This window comes from Aethalodelphis obliquidens, unplaced genomic scaffold (genome assembly GCF_003676395.1).
Source record: "Aethalodelphis obliquidens isolate GAN/ISIS:26980383/991018 unplaced genomic scaffold, ASM367639v1 scaffold49, whole genome shotgun sequence".
NCBI classification, from domain to species: Eukaryota; Metazoa; Chordata; class Mammalia; order Artiodactyla; family Delphinidae; genus Aethalodelphis; species Aethalodelphis obliquidens.
In genome coordinates, this window is record NW_020837993.1 from 5,066,961 (window position 1) to 5,091,452 (window position 24,492).

A 24,492-nucleotide genomic window follows, 5' to 3' on the forward strand; every position below is an offset into this window, starting at 1 on the left:
ACCTTGCAGAGGTTTCCCTTCTTAAACCAGAAGACCATAGACCCTCTCCTTACTCTCCAACTCATCCTCAGGGCCAAAGGGACCAACCATCTGCAGGACTTTACATCCCGCCCTCCCTGGGAGCCAGGGCTCTGCCCTGCAGGCCCCTTGGTGTGGCACACACCAGCCTACTGGCTGACGCTGCTGCCATCCGGCTCTTGCAATGGGACTTATTTCAGTCTTTCCCTCTGGGACACAAAGTCCTACTGGAAGGACAATAACATGGTAAGTAGGTTGACTTGCTTGTACGTTTTTGAATAGCAGCTCCGAGATAAATATTCTCATCTCTACAATGACACAGATGTACTTGGATACTGCAGAGGACTTGCGTCTCTGCAAGCCTTAGTTTCCCCACTGAGGACTAATCTTTCTAAAACAGCTGTGGTTTAAAAGGAAGGGGAAAGAGGAAAAAAGAAAGGCCCAGGGCAATGATTTTTAGAACAGTGGTCCTCACACTTGAGGTGCATCAGAACCCTCTGGAAGGCCTGTTACAGTACAGACTGTGCATCCCACCCCCAGAACATCAGCTTCAGTAGGTTTCTAACAAGTTCCTGGGCTGGGGGGGAGGGAGGGGGTTGATGCTGCTGGCCCAAGGACCACATTTTGAGAACCACCATGCTGGAGTATAGCATCCATGTGTAGCCAATGGGAAACATGCCAGCATGTCTACAACATGTGACTTTGCCGGGTTCCTCTTAGAAATCTGTTTTATTAAGCCAGGGTGGTTTCAAAGTTTAAAAAAGTATCTATTAATTGTGTTTTGAAGCAGACGCTATTAGTGAAAGACTCTCCCAAGAAGCCTTTCTTGGCCTCCTGCCACCCCCCACCCCCCAGCTAGACCACAGCAGTGGCCACTCTGTCCATCTGCTGAAGGCACAGCATGGTCCATGCAGACACCCTGACAGCCCAAGGGACACCGAAGGGCCCCTGTCCTTCCACCAGGACTGAAGGCGGACGCCAACCTTGCTCCGATGAGGGCCCCGAATGCTGTCCCTGTGTCAGGACCACAGGAGGTGTGCCACGCACGCTGAGTACATGTAAACACTCTCAAAAGACACAAACCCTCTCAGTGTAGCAGAGGTTAAGGCATCTTTCTCCACATAACTACGTCCAATTTAATTTGCAGTCCTATGGGTTTACTCCTGGAAGCCATTCAAGTCGACTAGCACTGAACAAGCCTATGCTTTCACGAGGCTGCTCCAGCCAGATTCCACCTGTCTTTAGAGGGAGGGGCTGGCACACAGGGCCCCTGACTGTCTCCAGTGCTTTCTGTTTTTTTTTTTTTCCTCTAACGCCCACCCAGCTGCCCAGCAGACCTGCAGGTTCTCTGACTTGATCCCCAAGCAGCCCCTCTGGCGACAGTCCACCTCTTTGTGGTGGAAATGACCCATTTCATCTCTTAAGAAACCGTCTTCTTGACCCAGGTTTCTGGAGCACACACGTTTTCAGAGCCCCCAGTGTATTATTTCATGCGGGCATACTGGAAGCTCAGTTTTCAGCAAGGTGGGCAATTTCGACTAAATGCGGCTGTCAAGGCCTCAAATTAGAAGAAACATTAGCCAGTTGGCATGACAGTGCAACAGCTATCTGCTCTATCTGCCAGGTTTTAGTTACCAGCCTTGAAGCCAAAAAGAAATGGGCTTCTTGGAAACAAGTGATGGAATTCGGGTTATGAATTCTATAACCCACCAGCTTCCCTCAGACGATGGGGAAGACTATTAAAATAAAGTTTTTAAGATGGAGAAATGAAAACAGCAAAACTCCACCACCCAGCCCTGACAGCTCCCTCCTACCTCTGAGTACTTCCTGCCAGCCCTTCCCTTCCTCTCTCTCCAGCCCAAGAAGTTAACAAGTGCTGCCGCTTTAAGAGCGGGAAGGTGTTGTTTTAAGGGCTTCTAAGCCCCCCTTCTCAATTTCAGCTCCAAGCTGAGATCACATCCCCCATGGCAGCTAAGGGACAAAAGCCATTTATCAACCCATCTGATAAAACTTCCAATGGGCCGGATCTTTATCTGGACCAAACCGAGATGCACACACATTACAAACTTCTGCATCTCTAAAAGGGGGATTTCTTCTTTTAAGAAGAGGATCATTTCAAATTTTAGTTTCTTAGTTCTTGGGAAGGACCCAAATCAGCCTTTCAGCCAGAACCTTCTATAGGTGGGGAAACTACCTTTTAAAAAAAAAAAGGGGGAGGGAGAGTAGGACCCCCTGATGCTTGACCCTCTATGGAGGTTGTAACATTCTGGGGCGAGGGTGCACGGGGTCTAAAGGCTCTTTAAGGCATTGACACCCCCATTTTGTCTTTGGCCGGGGCATCCCCAATGGAATCCAGGGCTGCGAGCAGGTTGCGACCCTCCGGGGACGCCCTTGGGGCGCGCGGGGCCGGGTGGGTTTTGGGGGTCCCCGGAGCAGGGCTGGGGCGGGAAAGTAAAAGGATTCCTCCTCCCTTACAGCTGCCTTGCATGTTCTCCCACCGGGAGCCCCAACTTACAGCCAGGCCGAGTCCGGACTGCCCAGTTCTGCCAGTTCCTGAAACCCAGCTGGCTGAGGAGCAAAACAAAACAACCCAATCCCGGTCTAACTCAAGTCCTTTCTTGCAGAGCTCGGTAGAGCGCTGCGGCTGCGGATCCGTTCCGCCTGCGGAGCGAAACAGGCTCTCATTTTTGCAAAAAAGACACCTCGGCATCCCGCAGCACAATGGAAACAGCCGGGAAATCTCGCCTTGCATCGGGGACCATTTGACCCGTGACGCTGGGTTTATTTGTATTTTTAGCAAGGGGAAAATGGGTACAAAGGGTTTAACTGGCATTTCGAGGCTGTGAGTAGCATATGGCAAAAATGGAATAAACTTTCTTGAAACATTAAAAAGAAAACAGACCCGGGATTTAAGTTTCGTGCCTTCCCCCTCCCCCTCCGAAAGGGGGGGAAAAAAAAAAGTAAAGAAACTGGAGCGTTTGGGAAGGAACAAATGCTTCTCTGTGGAGTTGGTCTCCCTTCCCCCAACAAAAACAAGAGGTCCGGGCTCGGAGGAATTTGAAAGCAGCGATCTGCCAAAAACATTGTGAAAAACTATGGGGGATTCATTGGAAACAGATGGGCTTTTTCAGCTTTAATTCTGAAATTCTCTCCCTTTCTGACACAATAAAAACAAACAGGGGGCGACGCGGAATGTTATCAAACAGGAATAAGGGCCCTTCGAAGCCCAGTCCGTGGGCTTCCCCGCGTGGGCGAGCGCGGGGGGGAGGGACGGGGTCCCGCGGGACGGGGCGGTCCGGGTCAGGCCTGGGACCTCAGGGGCGCCCCCAGCTCCACCCCTGGGCACCCGGCAGGTTTGCAAACTGCTGGGCGAGGAGCTGGAGAAAGTGCCCCCTGCTCCGAGTCCGTGCCTCCCATTCTCCCCCTTCTCGGGGGCCCCTAAGGGGCGCATCCCGGTACCCCCTTTTTCTCGGAAGTTGGGAGACGTCCCCGGCGCCTGCGACCTCCCCGCCTGCCTCTTTTTCATTATAGCCTGGGAGGGGTTCCCCCAGGTCCCCACTGCCGCATCCATCGCGCCTTCGGCGGGACGCGGGAGAAACAAAGACGCGTGGAAATGGGAGGCGGGGGGCCGGCGAACTTGAGCTCCGACTCGCCGACCTGTGGCCCGGCGCTGCGAGGAGACCCGGGGAGCGGGCCCCGCGCGCCCGGCCGGCTGTCCCCGGGCCGGGGGCTGTGCCTTACCTGCGGGGAAGCTGCAGAGAAGGAAGGCGAAGGTCGGCCAGAATCCCAGGGCTGAAGGTCCTGCCCCTCTCCCCATACCCATCCATCCAGCTCGGCCTGTTACCACTAGCCTCTCCCTGGAAGAAGAGTTCAGAAGAAAAGAAGAAAATAAATCACGCTGCGGAGAAAGGGCAGCCTCGCTCCGCCGGCGGGAGCAGCGAGCCGGGAGGCTCGGTCCATCTCGGCCGCGGGCGCCCGGCGCGCCCCCCCTCCCCGCGCGCCCCTCCCTCGCCATCCATCACCCAGTTCGCCTCCAATGTCGGCGCGGCCCCGCTGCCCCAGCCGCCTCCCGTTCCGCCCCCTCGCGCTCGGGTTTCAGCGCGGCCCGCTGGGGGCTGGGGGAGAAGAGCTGGGCGGGGACCGAGGCGGCCGGGCTGCGGCGCAGGCCGCGGGGACCTGGGGAACCCAGGGCTGGAGGACGGTGGGCGCGCCCCGGCTCCCCGAACCCCGCGGCTTTCCACGCAGAAAAGGCCCAAATGCCCCGGGACAGCCAAGGCCGGCAGAGAGCAAGGACGGCCGCGCCCCCTTCCCCCATCTTCCCTATACGTATCCAGCCCAAGTAGAAACTGAGCTTGGAGAAAAACCCCAGGATCCCTTTACAACTACACTGCTGTCCCGAAGACGCCACCGACACCCCGACTCATTGCTCTCACTCAGATGTGTCCCCAGTGCAGGAGGCTGAAAAATCCGCTTCCGAGTTGTCCGGGGTTGGGCGGGATGGCCCAATGGATGTCGGCCACTAAAGCACCTCGAGGCTCCCTCCCTACCTCCCGCCCCTCCCTTGGCCCCGGGCCACCCACCCCGCCTGGGTTCGGCCACCTCCAGCATCCCCTCCAGGCACCTCGCTGCTGCCCCAGGACTCGTACTGGCCGCGCTCCGGAGTCGGGGGCCTGCGAGCCTGACGGAGGCGGCAGGGAGGCTGCCACCCCAGGAGGTGTGGATGCAGCGGGCCCCGCGGTGCGCAGGGCCTGGACGCTCGGCGCCGCCAGGGCAAGGCCACCAAGGCCGCTCTTGGGAGAGCATCAGGGTGGTGACTTCCTTTAACTTGGTCACTTATTTTTCCAGGAGCAAAATGTCTCCTCCCCAAGATTCCCTAGGCCCCGCAGCTCTCCTGCCGCTGCTGGGATATTTAAGACTGGCCACTTCCCCTGAGAAGCATCTTTTGGATGGAACACAAATACGCCAGAGCAAGTGTTTTTAGTCAAACCAATTGCTCCTTTGGCCCCCCTCACCTCACTTCCAAGCCAACTCATCTGGTTCTTTGGAAAAAATTCTGAGTTTTTATCCAATTTAGATGTTTCTTTTAAGCACTATGGCAGTCCTCACTTGCTGAAGGCCACAGAGGCTGCAGGGCTGCGTCTGCATTTAGGACTCTGCCTGCTGGGAGGGGAGTGAAGCTCTGAAGGAGAAAGCTTTGGGCTAGGGGAAGAGGACCCTAGGTCTGTAGATGGAACCCAAAGCAGTCATACTTCTGAATCTGGCTTCTACAAAACAAGTACGAAAGGGGACTAACGCCTCAAGCACCGCACCATGGGGCAAAAACAAGCTGCTGTTTCCTTAAGGCAAAATGCTGTGATGGCTACTGCTGGCTTTACAATTTGGGGTGCCACCGTATTTCCCTCAAAAATGTGGGTCTCACGGGGCTTCCCTGGTGGCGCGGTGGTTGAGAGTCCGCCTGCCGATGCAGGGGACATGGGTTCGTGCCCTGGTCCCGGAAGATCCCACATGCCGCGGAGCGGCTGGGCCCGTGAGCCATGGCCGCTGAGCCTGCGCGTCCAGAGCCTGTGCTCCGCAACGGGAGAGGCCCGCGTACAGAAAAAAAAAAAAAAAAAAAAAGTGGGTCTCAGTCCAACAGGCAGGCTCTAATTATCATTTCCCCAAACCGGGATGCATTTTAAGCCCCCGTTGGCAAAATGCTACAGGTTTGTCCAGTGAAAGGCCACCACCTCAAAATCCAGATCGCGGTTCGCGTTCCTCAGGCTTGGCCCATCCAGGAGCCAGATCCACCATTTATTCTCTAGAATCACAGGACAGCCCTGGCACACTGAGGCAGGCACAGAGCCAGACTGCACACAGGCACCTTTGAGGTCCACCAATGAACACCCTTTGCTAGATCCTGCCTTACACAAGTTAGTTCTAAAGCTTCTCGCTAACGAGAGAGAAAGGATCCATTAGCATTCCCAGCAGCCCCGACTGTAAATTCACCACCACCACAGCTGCAGCATCTCTGGGTCGTAGAACGTGGCTTAGGATCCAGCAGAGAGGCTGTGCAGGCTTCAGAAGGCCTGGAAGCAGGCCCTCCCGGTGCTGTCCTTGCCCAAGAGTGTGGACCTTTGGCTGCAGCCTCTACACCTCAGTTTCTTTGTCTGTAAGGGGCAGGCTGGTAATACTGTCACCCCAAGACTGCAACGGAATACAAGCATCCCTTGGAGATCTTGGGGGTTCCATTCCAGGCTACCGCAATAAAGCAACTAATGCAATAAGCACGTCCCACACATTTTTTTTGCTTCCCAGTGCATATCAAAGTTATGTTTACACTATACTGTAGTCTGTTAAGTGTGCAATAACATTATGTCTAAAAAACAATATACCTACCTTAATTTAAAAAACTTTATTGCTAAAAAATGCTAACCATCATCTGAGCCTTCAGCGAGCTGGAATCATTTTGCAAGAGTAACATCAAAGATCACTGATCACATAACAGACAGAACAATAAAGAAAAAGTTTGAAATATTGAGAGAATTGCCCAAATGTGACACAGAGACACAAAGTGAGCAAATGCTGTTGGGAACATGGCATGGATAAACTTACTGGATACAGGGTTGCCACAGGCCTTCAATTAAAAAAAAAAAAAAAAAAGCAGTATCTACAAAGCACAATAAAACGAGGTGTGCCTGCACCATCTGGGAGGGGCACTGGGCCATGGGAGCTCCCCAGCCTTCCGGCCAGGGGACTGGCTGTCATTTTGGGAGGAGATCCAATTCCTACGGCATAAGCAAATCATTTGGGAAAGGGACGAAAAGGGCTTCCTTCTCAGAGGAGAAATGTGTGAGGCTGAATTTGGACATCACAGAAGTAGAGATTTGGCTTTTACACAGTTTAGACTATGAAGAGAAATCCAGCTACAAATAAAGCAATATGAGGTTGTGTTGACCTTGAGGAATCTGTCCATACCGGCCAAACCAACCAGCTTATTGACAACTCCACAAATCTTTGCAAAAATAAGAAATTCTTGAAATGTTGGGTTTTGGAACTCAGCACTCTATTTGCCATAGAAACTCACTTAAATCAAAGTGTAGTTGACTTCAGGGCTTCCCTGGTGGCGCAGTGGTTGAGAGTCTGCCTGCCGATGCAGGGGACACGGGTTTGAGCCCCGGTCTGGGAAGATCCCACATGCCGTGGAGCGGCTGGGCCGGTGAGCCCTGGCTGCTGAGCCTGCGCATCCGGAGCCTGTGCTCCGCAACGGGAGAGGCCACTACAGTGAGAGGCACGCGTACCGCAAAGTGTAGCTGACTTCAGACTGACAGCTCTCATTATAGAGTCTCACCACTTATGCATTTTCCCCTGGATGCAGCCTGGGCGGAGGGGCAGAGACCTTTTCATGCTCCTGTTCCCCTTCCGCCAGTCCTGGCTGTGGAGGCCCCACCACTGAACCCTCGCCCCCCCATCTCTCCCTCTCCATTTTCGGGGGGTGGGGTTGTGTGATGAAGGAGCAGGGAGCTTCTGAAAGGCGAGGTTTACATAAGGTTAAAGCCCTCCCAGGGGCAGCGGTGGGGAAGGAGTCTGGCTTCCCCTGCCTCTGGGTATGAACAGGGTGTTCTCAAATGCAGGGCCTGAGTCATCAGTCAATAAATACATATTTAGGACTAGTACATGCTAGTCCCTGGGGTATAAAGAAATCAATAAGACAACTCCTATCTTTGAACTGCTAGTAGAAACAGATATTAGAGGAAGGTGAGGGGCAAAACAGAGGTGAGGAGTGAACAACTAACTACCTGGGGAGGGCTTTACCGAAAGGGTGGTGTATCTTGCGAGGTATCTTCAAGGATTCATTTTCACTAAGAATGATAGTAATAATGGCTCATGTTTCAGCGTGCTCTTACATTATGTCAGGTGCTGGCTAAGTGCTTTACATTTCTAGACACTTTAGGCTAAGGTGGGTTCTATTACTATCCCCATTTTGCAGATGAAGAAACTGAGGCTGAGTGAGTTTAAGTACTCACCCAATTACCAGCTAATAAACGGCAGAGCCAAGCACACCGAACCCCACCCCTGACGTGCTGTATGTGCCTTTCATTCCGATGGTGCAAGTCCACACTGGGCTTAAAGTCAAGACAGATAACTTAACAATCACTTTCAATAAGGCATAACACAGGCGCTGTCGGGGAGGCACAGAACACGGGCGCCAGGGGCCTCCAGCCCAGCCTGGGGTGCAGCGTGGGAAGGGAAGTTTTCCCAGTTGGGAATGTGCCAGGGGAAGGTGGTGGGCAAGGGAGGAGGAGGAGGGCAGGGCTTCCAGGTAGAAGGAACACTGAAGAAACCGTGTACCAAGGTGTGGCTTGCCTGAGGAGCTGGAAAAACTTGAGGATGGCTATAGGAGAAAGAGGTGAGGCTGCAGAAAGAGAAAGCAGGAGCCTGGGAAAGCCTGGGAAAGGCCAGCACATGCTCTGCTAGGGTGTGCATTTTTAGCACTTGGGAGCCCCACCCAAAGCCTCACAAAGGAGAGGGGTATATTCTTTTGGGAGATCATCATGGGGGATTTGACAATAATACAAATGCCCAGGCCCCACTCAGAGCAGCTGAATCTGGATCTCGGGAGGTAGAGCCTTGGGTATCAGCATTTTTAGTCAGCTCTCCTGGGTGACTAATGTGTAGGGACTTGTAGGTTCTAAGTTCCATCACCCTCCATCAACCGTGGGTGCACATAAGACCCAGGATGAGTCAATCAGTTTATCCTCTTGGACTTAAAGTCCAGGCAAGACAGAGAACCTAATCATTGATTTCATTAAAGCAGTGACTGGCCCATGACCCAAGATGACCAATCAGAATCTGTCCTGAGACTGTTGCCATGAGGGAGCTCCCAGTTCTGATCTCTGATTCCTCCATAGGATGGGTCTGGGGATAGTAATCTGACGGGAAGGTGAGTATTGATGAGTGCTGTGGGCTGAAGCTGTGTTTGCAGAGTTGGCATACTGTTTATACTAAAATTGCATTGTGTCTGGTGAGCTCTTCAGGGACTGATGGCGATTTTCAGGGCTAACCATCCCCATGCCACTCTTCAGCACATGATTCTCCCTGAAGCTCCTTCTTAGCTCCTCGGAGCTCCACGAGGACCTGCTCCAGCTATGGGAGCCAACAAAGTCCTTGTTTTGCTGAAACTGGTTTGATTTTGGTTCCTCTCACATCTATGCACAGATTCTTGACCAATCAGGAGGAAGCTAAGGTCCAACTGGTCCCAAGAATTATTTGAGCCATCCTCAGAGGTGCAGGGATGTGTTGTTGATGGCTCTTAATCCATTATCCATTTACTGGCAAAATTTCTTGAGCCTACTCCCATCCCCTCCACTCTCCACCTTTGAAAAAATTTTGCCCTATACCACATTTTGAGGAACTCAGTTGCTTCATTGACAACTCAGAGTGGGACCCAATCCTTCTTTGTAATTTGTCCCTCAAAATCCTCTTTCAAACTTCAAGGGCTACGCTGGGTCTGTCCATCTCAGATTTGATGAACCAGAGCTGCTCAATCTCTGCATAACCTTTAAGGTTTCATAGACTTTGATCATGTCACCTTTCTGGCTTCATCTTTCCACACTGACGTCCTTAAAGAACAAAGCAGCCCAGCTTCTCAGGAAAGCCTTCTGCCTGGGTGATTACTCACCTTTCTACAGTTTTGAGACATTTTTCTAGGAGAAGGTCATAAAACTGCCAGGTTTGGGTAGAGCCCAGGGAGAAGACTATTTTTGGCTTAGTTTCCAATACCATTTCTGAACGCTTGGTCCTGCACAGTCTTGGGCAAACAAACATTTTGCAAAGACCCCCAAGATCCCTTGGGGGCTATAAACAGACTGGACACAGTCTGTTATTTTTGTAATTTGGGTTGTTTTCCTAAATGTATTAACTGAGGCTTGCCCCTGCAAAAGCTTAATATGTATCTTCTTGCAAACTCATAAACTGGTCCTGCAGTTAATCACCATTTGTTTGCCATCTCTCTGGAGAGCCTGGAACCATTTCATCTGCAGGCCTGGAACCAGTCATTCCTCCAGATGATCTATGGACATTTAAACAAAGTCTGGGAGCACCAGTGATCCTTGGGGATCCCCACTGTTTATAATTCTTCATCTAGAAAAGTACCTGTTTATCCTCTTTTTTTTCCTGTCTCTAAGGACAATTCCGATCCATGGAGATTTCCCTTTATGTTTTGGAGGAATTTACTATTGGAAATGACCTTTGGGGTGGAACTTTGTCAGAAGGAATTTTGAACGTTTAAACATAATTCATCCCTGGGTTGCTCCAGACCTGTTTCTACCTCCTCAAGGAATGCTAACAGATTGGTCCAGTTTCATGTTCTCTTTTCAGAAAGCGTGTTGTGCTTTGGCCAGTTAATTAGGACTTTACAAAATGCTTGCTGATACTACTTTTTTAGTATCTATTCCACAAAGTGGTTATTAAAAGTGACCCTTCCTGGATAGGTGGGCTTCCTTTGTGGGCAGGGGGCCCAGCATGTACGCCCTTGGGTGCAGGCCAGGTGTGGAAGGAAAGTTGGATATTTTGGCCACAAGGATATGACTGCCATCTTTAATTGCCATTGCTCCCTTCTCTCCAGACGTTCCTGGGGTAGAGGGCCACAGGCTGTCCTTGACCTATTTGTTTCCATGACAATTTAGGAATCTCCCTGCTTCTCTTCTTCCAAAGCATTTTTGGGTCTCACTGTCCTTACTCTGGCATCAAGGAACCTCTTTACTGTTGATTTCGGAAAGCCGTCCAATGTGTTCCCACTTTGGCTTATCTTGGTTTTGTTTGTTTGCTGTAGCTTTACTTTCTCTGTGTGTGCACACTACTTCCGTGGCTTATGAGCTCTGTCCCTCACCCTGAGGGACGCTTATTCTTAGTAATTAAAACATACAGATTTTATTCCAATATTTTAATGGTTTTTTGAAACACACATTTCCCTGACATTCCAACAGCTCTTCAGAAACTGAAGAGATATGTCACTTTCTCTTCGAACTCTCTCAATGGATTTAAAACATTAGCAGATTTTATTTGCTCTTGGACATGTCTTTTAATGTCTGTGATCAGGTTACTAAGATCCACCCCCCACCGACCTCCCCCCCCCGCCCCCCCGCCCCCGCCACCCCACTCGCACATGCAAGGCAGATTCTTTTAATTTATTTGTTTTTCTGTTTCATTCATTCAACAAGCATGCACTGAGTATTAGGCTCTGAGTGGGTTTTGGGAGTTTTCGGATAAGCAGCAGACAGTTCGCCCAGGAAGTCCCCAGGAAGCCCAGGGGCGCGGGCAGATGTGGAGACAAATAATTCTAGTTCTGAGGACTGTGAGAGGGGTGACTGTGTGGTGTCTCAGGAGCCCCCCGTTTATTCCCCATCCCTGTTGCCTCAAATTAACTTGGGACTTTACCAGGCTGAAGAATCTTTTAGAGTGGGGGGTCTTTGTCAGTAGCTTCTTGAACGAACTTGACCACTGACTGCAAAGCAAGACTTCATTAGTACCAGATCTGGTGACAACTGTGTCACCATTGGCCTCATACTGTCTGGTACACATCTGTCAAAATTCCACCTTGTGGACAAATCACATCAGACTGCTCCGTGGGGTAGCAACATCCCTGCTCAGGAGTTCACTTTGGAGGACCAGATTGGCATGGGACATCAGCATGGAGTGTCCACCTCAGAAGCTTCCAGAAGCACACCCCTGCTTGGTAGGCATGGGCATATTCATGATGCTGGAAAGATATAAAAGGGATTTTTTTAAAAAAGAAAATGCTAGGAGAACAAATTTTCTGGACTTTCCGTTTCCTTCAATCTAACATCAAATTTGTTTCAAGAAATTGGAACAGTAATATGCACACATGTTCAAAAATCAATTTCCTGTTAAATGAAATCAGGTGAGTATCCCTGGAGGCCATAACTATCAACAGTTTCATGTGCATCTTTCTAGATATTTCCATATGCACATAAGCACACATAAAAATCAACCAATCAATCAATCAACCTATTTATCTATGTAGCTAGCTATCATTTTACCAAAAAGTATTAGCAAGCCCTCAACTGCTCCCTCCCCAGTGGGTATTTCCTTTTTTATTCTGACTTTCAGCGAAATAGCCCTATGAGTCCCTCCATTATGTCAGGAGCTGAGGACTCCAAGAAGAGTCAAAGGGGATGTACGTATGTAGAGGTAGACTTAAATATAAAACAGTCCATGTGAAAAAAGAAGCAGACTCAAAGGTACAGAGAACTAGGGGTCACCAGTGAGGAGAGGGAAGGGTGGAGAGGAAATATAGGGGTAGGGAATTAAGAAGTGCAAACTATTAAGTATAAAATAAGCTACAGGGATATACTGTACAACAAGGGGGATATAGTCAATATTTTGTAATAACAATAAATGGAGTATAACTTGTAAAAATTATGAATCCCTATATTGTACACCTGTAACATATAATATCATACATCAACTATACTTCACTTAAAAAATAATAAATAAATAAATAAAATAAAATAGTCCATATGAGGAATGCCAAATGCCTTTTAAAACTACATCTTAGGGCTTCCCTGGTGGCGCAGTGGTTCAGAGTCCGCCTGCCGATGCAGGGGACACGGGTTCGTGCCCTGGTCCGGGAAGATCCCACGTGCCGCGGAGCGGCTGGGCCCGTGAGCCATGGCCACTGAGCCTGCGCATCCGGAGCCTGTGCTCCGCAGCGGAAGAGGCCACAACAGTGAGAGGCCCGCGTAGCGCAAAAAAAAAATAAATAAATAAAACTACATCCTCTTCTCTTCCTGGACTTCAATTCTCATTCGAAAACACGTCTTCTCTCTTCTCTCATCCATAAGTCAGACAACACTCATTTACCCCAACTTACACTGCAGAAGGCAAGTAACCTGCCTGAGGTGACCCAGCTGGCTTGGTGGCAGAGTGGGGTTTGGGCAGGTCTGGGTGACTCCCAGCTGTCACACCACCTCTGATGAGCTCACTAACTCCTTCCCAGGCATGGAGATGTTTGGTCTTCTCTCTGCCTCCACTGACCCTCGTGCATCTCTGTACTCATCCTCTTACTCAGAACAGAAGGAAGGACTCCCTTTGAGGTCCCCCAGCCTCAGCCCAGGCTGGGTTGGAGCCCTCCTGATGACATGGTAACAGTTTCTGAGGTCACATTTCCATAATTTAAGCCCCTCCTTCCGTCCTTCGCACCTCTCCTTCTTGACCTCTGAGATTCTCAGTAAGCTCCTGGGGCAGCCTCATTTATTCTTTTGATACCTCTCCCCTTCCTTGCTAACTGGGATTATAAGCTAGTACATAGCTGGAGTTTCATGTATGAAAGTCTTCCTCACTTTCCTCTTGAGCTCTTGTCTTGAGCTCTTGTCCTCTTGAGCTCTTGTCTGCGACTCCAGCTACTAGCTGGTCTACAGTTGCAAATTCTTCTGCCTACAAAGCCCAGTACGAAGTGATAGTATTTGTAAATTGCTTCATTGTCGGTGTTCAGATTGAAAGTTTTTAGACACTGCAGTGGATGTGGGGAAAGAGAGAGACCTGGGATTTGGAGCAGTTCTACCTCTAGCTGTGTGGTCCCTGTCCTTTCCTACCTCTGGACCCGCAGCTTCTCAATCTGCAGAATCGTGGCCTGGCTGCCCACCACATCCCACCGCCCACCCCCAGGGGGAGGGCGGTCTCCCAGCTTCACAGTCTGGTATCTCTAGGAATTCAGTGAACTAGTGTTGGCTTTGTAACTAACTGGCCTTGCCCATACCTGACTCTGAGGACCCATCCTGGGGCCTCATCTGGAACATTTCTGGGTTCTCCCAAGCGAAATGTTGCTGAGCAAGTAGGAAATGTTATTTGAAAAGTGACACTTCTATGTTTTAGTGTCAGCATGAAATTCTTCAGCAGTCATACCCAGCAATACTACTGTATACCTGAAACCACACCTTGTAAACATTTAGTAACCTCTTGTTTTAAAGCAACTTCTGGGTACCCATACTGAGATGCACCAGGTTCCTGTGAGGGAGGACAGACCACCCAGTGTCTACTTCTCCCCATTCCAGTAAGTTCTTGGGAGAAGAACCAACTTGGACCCATTTGTCCACCAAATGGCAACTGTTTGAATTGATCAGCGAGTCTGCGTCTCTCTCCCAACCAGCAGAAGGCCGCAGTATTTGGATTAATGAACAAGTCGGTGCCGAGCACAAATACCACAGACATTTAGCAATAGGAACAGAGGACCAAGTTATTCATCAAATTCAAAATTGTTTAGAATGGCTAATGCAAAGCTGAAATGAAGAAGATCCCCAGCTGATGGGCGGTGGGGAAGGGTGCCAATCGAGAAAGAACAAATGTGTTGCTTACGTGACATTAGCCTCTGCCACGATGGTATTCTTTTTTTCAATTTGTTGGAGGCTGAGGGAATGTCTGCACTTTTACATTACAGAGGCAATATGGCATGCTGGCCAAGAACATGCAGTCTGAACAGACTGTCTAAACCTCAGTTATCTCATCTGAAAAATGGGGATAGACTCTGGCTCCCTCAGAGGATTATTGTGAGGATTAAATGAGTTAACACAATAATAGAAAATTTAGAGCAGATGCCTGGCATAGAGTAAGTGTTGATAAGTAGTTGCCAATGTTAGTTTTATATCATGGATAAGAACCATTGTTTTGATTGTAACAAAGTATCTACTATGTACCTGATTCTGCTACAGCCTTTGTATGCGTGGGGACAGTGGGGAAATCTGTAAAGTTCCCCAAGGACTTTTATTTAATTTTTTAAATTTAAAAAAATTAAAAAAGTATTAATACAATTTTTAAAGGTTACACTCCATTTACAATTATTACAAAATATTGGTTGTATTCCCCATGTTGTACAATACCTCCTTGTAGCCTATCTTATACCCGATAGTTTGTGTCTCCCACTCCACCAGCTCTGTATTGCCAGCCCCTCCCCACTGGTAACCACAGGTTTGTTCTCTATACCTGTGAGTCTGCTTCTTTTTATTTTGTTATATTCACTAGTTTGTTGTATTTTTTTAAATTCCACATATAAGTGATATCATACAGTACTTGTCTTTCTCTGTCTGACGTATTTCACTTAGCACAATGCCCTCCAAGTCCATCCATGTTGCTGTAAATGACAAAATTCCATTCTTTGTTTATGGCTGACTAATATTCCATTGTGTGTATGTATATGTCAGTGTGTGTGTATATATATCTCTATATCTAATCTATCTATCTATCTATATGACATGTCTTCTCTAAGCATTCATCTGTTGACGGACACTTAGGTTGTTTCCACATCTTGGCAATTTTAAGTAGCGCTGCTATGAATACTGGGGTGCACGTATCTTTTCGAATTAGTGCCCAAGGACTTTTAGATAACCTTGACTTCTGGGTGGGTTCTAAGTGCATGATCAGTTATACTCAAGTTTTATTGATCAACCACTATAAGACAAAGTCTCCCACGTAACTGTAGGGTGGTCTCAACTATGGGATGGGCACAGCTGTCTCCAATTCAAAATGAGGAGACTGAGACTCAGGGAGATTATGTGACGTGTCCAAGGTCACCAAGAATATAAATGGCAGAGAGAGGCTCAAAACCAGGCCTTGTGATGCCAAGTCCAATGTATTTCCCACCAAATCACAGCTACTTCTCATCTTCACTGGGGTTTACTTTTTCCTGTTATGCTCCATATGTATAATGATGGGTCATTCATTAGAGATGTGAGCATGTTTAGAGATACACTGTTTTCCATAAACAAACAAAAATATTAAAATGTTTTAAGGAAAGAAAAATTTTCCTGCACCATCTCCCCTACCCCCCTAAAAACTTATGAAGTTGAAATACTTATAGATTCTTCTTCTTTCTTTTGGATGTTAAATGGTATCTTTAGGTCAAGGTTTCATAGAGTGCTTACCTGACTTAATAGCCTCTGAGCGACAGGTAAATATAACACAACAAAATGTTTAGGTAAATCTATCTACAGTATCCATTCACCGCAGTCCGTTCAGACCTCAAGCTATTCAGAGCATGTCTTAATTAAATTCAAAGCCAGATGGGCTTCCACCCCTAGAGATTGGTCATTGACCCAGAAAGGGAGGACTTCCGTGCTATCTTGGTTTGGGTGCCGTTTTGGCTTGGGTTTGCTTTGCCCTCATTGACTCTTGGCCCAGGTGTGTGTATGTAGGGAGCAGTATGCTCCCTAGCAATGAACCCCTGAAGTCAGTAGACTCTGCCAATAGCATCCATTTGCTCATGAAGAAATCAGATGCTTGGAGTTTAGGGATCTCCTTTCTCAAAATGCAGAGAAAAATAAAAGCAATGTAAACCCTCACAGCATTGAAGAGGGTGGCCTCTAGCTCTTCCTTACCATACGATCTTGAGATACCCAAGGATACAAAAACAAGTATGCCTCAGGATAGTAAGGGAAGCACTTTGAAATCAGTATTCCGAAATCTGAATTTCAAACTATTTTAGCTGCACTGACTGATGTAAAACAACACAAATTAAACTCCCACGAATCCCTTGCTCTGGGGCAGAATGACCTACCAACCTTAGGAGTGAGGGGTCATTAGCAGGTCTGGACCTGTGAGGGGAAGCCCTCATGAGCCTCATCACGTCTACAGGTGAGTCTGCACTCAAAGCTCTCTCTCTCCGTATTTTTTTATTTTGGCCATACCACACAGCTTGCGGGATCTCAGTTCCCCGACCAGGGACTGAACCCAGACCATGGCAGTGAAAGTCCCGAATCCTAACCACAAGACCACCAGGGAACACCCATAAGCTCTACATTTCTTTTTGCTTGCATAAATGGAAGCCCATCTGAGAAAGTGCAATTGTATTAAAAATCTATTTATTATTTATATTCTACCTCTTTCCATGAAGGATATTAAATTAAATGTAAATGAAAGTTATATACCAAAACTTCCAAACAAACATTAATTCTTATTCTTTCCAATTAATTCTTACCCTTTTTCAAGGTACCAATTGTTTTGAAGAAAGCTGGTAGTTTTTACGATTCTGTGAATGAAATATGCATTTCCACGTGCTCTTCTGTTATGAATCTGTCACATTCACACTTGTCAAGTGGAGCACAGGTGCTGGATGGTGAGCCAGGGTTCAACTACAGACCACGAGAGAAACTGAAATAGGGAAGTTCATTACTCACAGGTCCTGGAGGAAGTACCTGGTGCACTTCTAGGGGCCACATGGGGAAGTCAAGGCCCAGTGCAAACAGAAAACAGGACCTGGGGCACATGTCTTTTTTTGTGTGTGTGGTACACGGGCCTCTCACTGTTGTGGCCTCTCCCGTTGCGGAGCACAGGCTCCGGACGCGCAGGCCCAGCGGCCATGGCGCGCAGGCCCAGCCTCTCCGCGGCATGTGGGATCCTCCCGGACCGGGGCACGAACCCGTGTCCCCTGCCTCGGCAGGCGGACTCTCAACCACTGCACCACCAGGGAAGCCCTGTGGCACATGTCTTGATTAGGGTCTGTGGGCAGAGTGCTTTGGGGTTCCTGAGCTAAGGCCAGATAGGTCAATTCAAACCAAAAGAGTGAGCTTTCAGTGAACCTGATGGAGATCTTAGCTGACGGGTGCACAAGGGGTAGGCCCTGGGGAGGAGGGGAGACTGCGGGTCATGAGGGCTGGCTGCTACCTAGCGCATGCACTTGTATGAGGGGGCTGGTGTCAATTTAAGGTCCTCACAGGCCACTTGGCCAAACAAAATGGATGCAGAGGCAGCAATACCATGGGGTAGCTTAGCTGCACCCTCAGCAGTCCAAGGGACTTGTTCTTGTAAGAGTCATCTATTCTATTTTATTCTATTCTATTCTGGGGCCAAAAATGCACACTGGCAGCAAATTTCCAAGTCACTGTGATGGCCCAGCAGATGTTTCCTGAGCTAGCCTCTTTGACAGCCAGGTAAATGCATTCCTGCAAGGGGTAACAAGGAAGATGTGGTAGTCTCACAAGTGGACTGGACTTTGATGAAGAGGATAAAACGGTGAAAGCACCTTGAACAACTAGATATCATGGATTTTAAATAGCGAACCTGGAGGAAAATACACACTGTGGGAAATGTATTAAAAAGTCTGTCAGGAGACTGAATTCTCAGGTGGAGTGTTCACATTGTAACCGACAAGGCTTATACCATGACGGATGTTTAGGAAGCCATTATGGGTCAGTCTTTGTGTGTTCCTATGTTTCCACCTGGTCTCGTTTAAAGAAGTCATCAAGGAGAAAACCCCTAAAGAGGACGAAAAATTGTTTGCATCCACCTTCAAGAAGAATACGTGTGCTAAGAAGAAGTAATGGGAGATTTCTCAAAAAACTAAAAATACAACTACCATATGACCCAGCAATTCCACTCCTGGGCATATACTTGAAAAAAAACAGAAACACTGATTCTAAAAGATATGTGCATCCCCATGTTCATAGCAGCATTATTTACAATTTACAACTGCCAAGATATGGAAGCAACCACAGATGTGATATATATACATGCTGGAATACTACTCAGTCATAAAAAAGAATGGAATTTTGCCATTTGCAGCAACATCGATGGACTTGGAGGGCATTGTGCTAAGTGAAACAAGTCAGACAGCAAAGAACAAATACTGTATGCTATCACCTATATGTGGAATCTAAAAAACACAACAAACCAGTGAATATAACAAAAAAGAAGTAGACTCCCAGATATAGAGAATGAACTAGTGGTTACCAGAGGGGAGAGGGAAGTGGGGAGGGGCAATACAGGCATAAGGGATTAAGACATGTCAACTATTATGTATAAAATAAGCTACAAGGATATATTGTACAACATGGGGAATATAGCCAATATTTTAGAGTAACTATAAATGGAGTAAAACCTTTAAAAATTGTGAATCACTATATTGTACACCTGTAACTTATATAATGTGGTATATCAACTACGCTTCAATAAAAAAAAGAATAAGTAATGGTACCGAGCCTCTTGCTCAGGACTGAGGGAGAATATCTCTGCTCACAAGGGCAGATATAGAGTGGGTATCATCAGGAACCAGGACAGATCGTTGTTGTCAACCAGGGCAAGCTGCTGCAGAGACCTTGAGCTCGGAGCACCTCCAAAGACAAAAAAATAAAACAGAAGTGGAAACCACATCGGATGGTAACTACTAAACGATACCCTAGTGAGATATCAATCAAGTTTTAGGGCACTGGTACTCATACCCACTCATCTCTGTTATGCCCTGTGGAGGACACAGAATCTGTAAGGATTGGTCTTGTTTTACCAGATTGTTGACAGAATATTTTGTTTTCAAGTTTCTGCCAGATTTTCAGACTCTGGCAAACCCAGGGTCCTGATTCCTGGAAGTTCTCCATCTTGGAATGTTGCTTTAAACAAACAGTTGAAAAATGAGAAGTAAACTCAACCGGCAATTTTGTCATTATTTTCCACAAAAACAGTGCCTGCTACACTTTAATTTTTTACAGTAGTAATCTGGATATAATAATTTTATAAGGTACATAATGCGTATTTATGTTTGTCAAGTAGCAGTGACTTTAAATCTTTCAAATGGGGCTATAAAAGTTACTTGCATTTAGCATTTTTTCTGATTTCTGCCCAAATCTCAAAAATTCTTCTTCCTCTTGCCCACAGATTATGAAGTTTCACACCTCAGTGGGTATTCTTGTCTCCTGACCCAGAGGCTCTAGTGTGATACAGCATTTTCTACTCATAGGTCAGACCTGGCTAAGAAACTGGCATCGTTTTAAAAGATGTTCATTTGTCACCAAGGAAACTGACTTCTGTCTGACCTTGTCTGCACACCTGGGCAAGACAGTTCTTCATTTTTTCCATTGCCCTGTTCATTGCTCTTCAGAGCTCTGTTGCTAAGGGAAGAGAAGCTGAAATTGTGGTGTCATTCAGTCAAAATAAGAAAAAGAGAAGCCTGTCATCTGAATGGGGCTGGATACCACAGGTGAGAAAGCCTGGGTCTCCTTCAAGTTAAGTCTATGTTATGTTTGCTGAATGGATAAACAATGAATGTTGTTTGAAAAGCAAAGCCATTCTCCAGAGAGCCACAGGAACACTGCAGACACGTAAACGTGGTTTGAACTTACACTTGGGATGTTGTAAGTCAAGTTCTAGAACAGTGATCTTTAAGTAGGAGTGCCTCCTTGTTTCACAGAAATAACAGATTCCAATAAGCCTGAACTTTGTTTATGATCAGTTTCATCTGGGTATATCCTGTCTCTTTTTCTGGATGGCAGGCTTCTGGAGAGATAGGTGAACACATCTCCTATGGCATGCCCTATTTGGGGGCCATACTTGGTAAAACCAAGTGCTTGAGTTTAATTCATTTGGTAGCAAGGCTGTAGGGAAAAAAGCACTTTAAACTCACAGAACCTTGGCTATTCCTCTGCACCTCTCTGGGCATCAGTTTCCTCTTCTGAGCAGTGGAAATGCCAGCACCTCTTCCTGCCTGCTTCCTAGAAGCAGCGAGCATCACTGTGAGAGTGACTTGAAAAACTCCCTGTCCCAGTGTTAGGAATGCTGACTACCTATTCATTTTATTTTGCGTCTCCTCATCTAAGAACTCCTGTATTGGGCTCCTACAGGGCGGGTGAAGAGCCAAGTCAAGGGTCATATTAACCAGGAGCTTCTCATCCTCCATTCTGTATTATTACACCCACTGGGGATGGAGCGAGTCACGCCTTGGAGACGCTTGTAAGGAAAGAAAGCAGACAGAGGTTTCTTAGCAAAGGTCAGAGAAGCCCTCTTTGAATAAGATGCCAGGTTACTGCAAGACCCTCTTTGTCATAAATCTAGTTATTAAATAAACACCTGCAAACGGCGAGGCAGTTTGAGATAGCGTGGGGAGTGAGCAGATAAGCCACTCACCACTCCATATGTCTATTCAGAGCACAAGCACCTGTCACCTGGGAGGGAAATGATGGGAGCAGGGCTATTGAAAAAAGGAGGCTGGGACCTCCCTCACCGCCACCACAGCTCAGAGGATCTTAAGGGGGCAAGGGTCCTCCCCACAAGGAGAACACCACACTGCTCTACAAGGAAGCAGACTACACTTCAGAACAGGGAGAGTCCAGCTCAGTGCTAATATCATCTGGCCTGGAAGGTGGCAGCAAAAACCAGGCACCAAGGACAGGGAGCCCCACCCACAGTCTTTGTCGGCTCAGCTGGCTGTCCAGCGAAGTCCGCCCCAGTTGCTAACTGGAGACCATGTCCCTCTCATACAGGAGGCCTGCTTGTCACTCGCTGTGGTAGTGGAACAGCAGGAAGCCTCTTCTTTGTGTAAAAAAAAATGCCATTTTGGTATATTATACCTTTCCTGTACAGATCTGCACCAGACTCTTTCCCAATTCTCTCCTTCAGCTGCCCTTTAGAGCACAGCCAATCCCTTTTCTAGGGGTTACGGCTCAAGATTCGCCTGAAAAATCACTCATCTGTGATACACGGGAGAAGACAACGGTCCGTGCATAGGTTTTTCCGATTTCTGGGACAGATGCCCAGAGAACAGGCACAGACTCACCGGCAGGCAACATTTTGCGTTATGTTCTTGCTAGAGGACCCTCAAGCCAGAAGGAGAAGGTGACGATCTCCTCGAGGTGACAACCTGCCACTCAGTACGAGCTGCAATTCTGGCCCTTGAGCTCGGCGTGCGGAGCTGGGGGCGTCGCTGAGCTCCCGCTCAGGCGGACTGTAAATACACCTAGAAATACTCATCCCAGGACCCGCCTGCTGGTTCCTGCCTCCACGCCACGCGCCGGAATCTCCTACTTTGAGAACATCCAACTTCTCGGCCTAAAAGAAACGCGCAGCGTACCATTTCCGCTAGATGGCGCGATTTCCCCTAATCCGATCGCAAGACATCCGATTTACAAAATAAATACAATCCAACGCCTTCCGAAACCACACCACATAACAGCAGCTCGCAGGCTCCCATTAAAAAACTCAATTTGGGGGAATTGATTCTACCTCCGAGCAAATCTTATGCAATTACATTAAGAGGATGCAATCAAGAATTGCATCCGAGCGTCCCCCACATCGGCCCTCCCCCTAAATACACCTGTTCCCCTGCCCCACTCGTTCCCTGGGATGAGCCACGGCTCGGGCCACGCGCGCAGCCGTCGCGGTGCCCGGGCCGCCGGGCCCACCTGTCCACTTAGGAACGTCAGGGCCACTCGGGGATCCTATCCCTTTAACACTCACCCCAAGCCCCTCACCTTCCTGCGCACCTGCCCTCCCAGGCGAAGGACCGCTCGGACCCGAGCTCAGACAGTGCGCCGCGTCGACGCCCCCCGGGGCAGGCGCTCCAGCCGCGACTCTGCAGCTGGTTAGGCAGCCGGGCGCAGAGCAGGAGGAGGGGGCCGGGCGAGTCGTGCCAATGGGGTTCACGGCTGGACAGCCGGGTGGCACGCTCAGTCCCAGGCTCCGCGGGCCGACTGCAACGGCCGCGCGGGAGAAAGGGAGCTCCCAGCACGCGCACAGTGGTACAGACGTTCGCCGGGTCTGCCCAACCACGCGCGCTGCCGGCTGCCCGGGGAGAGCATTTTAGGAAAAAAGAGCAAATACCAAACCACAAAAACTTTACTGCTGCCAAGAGCTAAAGGGATCGAGGCGCAGCAAAGCTCCAAATCTGGGCAAGATGGGAGCAAGATGAGACGCAGGGTTGGGGAGGACCACAGCGGTGTCGTGCCCCGAGCAAGTGGCGGTGGCGCCTCCGGGATGTCAAGAGCCGGGTCCGTCTCGCTCCCAGCCCGCGCTTACCTTGGCGGCTGCATGAGCCCCTGCGGCCCGCGGAGGGTGGCGCTGGCGGGGCTGCGGGCGAAGAGGGGGTGCCGGGGCGCCGCTCGTCGGCCCCGGGGCAAGGTGGGAGGGGTTCGGCAGGCGATGGTCCCCGCCGCCCGGGCCGGCTCAGCAGCGGCCCGGGGCGCGCCGCCTGCTCCCGGGCTGCATGCCTGCGAGCGCCTGGAGGAGCCGGCCCGTGAGCGAACGGCTAGTGCTTCCCCAGCCTAGCGGCTCGGGCGGCGCAGCCCGCGCTCGGGAGACTACTGCAGAGTCAGGCTGTTCGGGCTAACCCCCTCCCTCGCCCGGCCCCAGCCGGCAGCCGCGGAACGCGGCGTCGAGAGGTTCGTTTGCGCGCGGAGGGGAAGGGGCGGGCCGGCCGCCCGGGGCGCAGGCTGGGGGCGAGGCGGGCGGGGCCGGCGGGGAGGGGGCGGGAGAGGAGGTGGGGGTGCGGGCTCGGATTGCCCCGCCCGCCGCGGCAGCACCTTCACGCATCAGCACCAGTGCGGCGGTGGGGTACGCAAGCTGCAAAGTCAAGACTTCCCTAAACGCAGGGTTAGGGGGGCGCGGGCGGCAAGTGCGGCGACCCGCGAGGCGCCTCCAACTTTCCTAATCTCCCGCTGGGATGTCTTGGAGAGTACGTTTCCATCATCAGTTCCATGATGGTCCAAGGGTGGGCGGGCGCGGGGTGTTACTCTGAGGTTTCTGGAACAGACAGTCACATCCACGAGAAACGCTGCTGCTCTCTGCAGCGATGCACCTTTGTTGTACTGAGATGTTTGTTTAAGAATCTTCTTTTAAAAAATGAACATAAATGTATTAAATGTGTAATACGCGAATACGTTCTTGTGTACAATTTTACAAAGCTCAGGCATATCTAGAGTAAAAAGAAGACCATATCACATCCCCTCCCCATGACTGCGGCTCCCCAGAAGTAACCTCGGGTCAGGGTGTGCTCCGCTGCGGGTCTTTCCGGTCCTTGCTCTGCGATTTTACGTGCACACGCACGGATTGCGAGTGGATTTTCACGGACTTTTCAAAAGAATGTTTCGCCATGCAGCGCGCATGCACACACTGGCGAGAACGCGGCCACTTCGGCCGCGGTAAATTCCCCAGAGGCTTCCGGAGTCCAGGGAAAGATCTTTGCAGTGAAACAGCAAAGAGCCACCCAATCGCCCTGTGCAAATCTGAAACTCTAGCCGGGGCATGAAGTCAGCCTGAACACACAGCTCACGCCTAAATTAGCATTGCACGGTTACAGAAATTTGCTAGTGCATTTCAAACAGGGTTATGGCCTTCGCGTTCTCACAGAAAACAAGCTGTCTTGGATTTTGATACGATGAGAACTCTTTGGATTTGCAAAATAAAAAGGTATCATCTGCATTAAAATAACGCGATCGTTATTTATGCTTGTGGTCTTGAGGGGTGTGGTTTTAACTCAATATTCTGTGTTTTATTGGCATTGAGGTAATCTATAGCTGGGATATAAATAAAATCCATGTGATTTAGCAGAAAGAGATTGGGTATTGGGAGCGTTGGTTTCTATAATTAGCTCTGACCTTGGGCAAGAGTTTTAGCTCTGTTGGGCCTCAGTTTCCTCATCTATAAATAGAGGAGTTGTACTGGATGTTGGGGGTGGAGGGAGAGAGAGAGAGAGAGAGAGAGAGAGAGAGAGAGAGAGAGAGAGAG

The 24,492-nt window shown here is 49.2% G+C and overlaps 1 protein-coding gene across 3 annotated transcripts in view; it reads right to left on the reverse strand.

Annotated features, from left to right (window-relative positions):
- The window catches only part of RGMA (repulsive guidance molecule BMP co-receptor a), a 44,484-nt gene extending 21,325 nt beyond the window's left edge, over positions 1 to 23,159 (reverse strand). The window contains exons 1-2 of one of the 3 annotated variants that reach the window (XM_027083158.1): positions 22,786 to 23,159; positions 3,760 to 3,875 (exon numbers count right to left, since the gene is read on the reverse strand). In XM_027083158.1, the coding sequence (XP_026938959.1) occupies positions 3,760 to 3,875; positions 22,786 to 22,799 (130 nt within the window). In that variant the 5' untranslated portion in view covers positions 22,800 to 23,159. Of the gene's footprint in view, positions 1 to 3,759; positions 3,876 to 4,040; positions 4,417 to 22,785 lie in introns of those variants that run through there. The other 2 variants (XM_027083157.1, XM_027083159.1) reach the window with 2 other exon arrangements.
- Between the last annotated feature and the right edge of the window lie 1,333 nt (positions 23,160 to 24,492).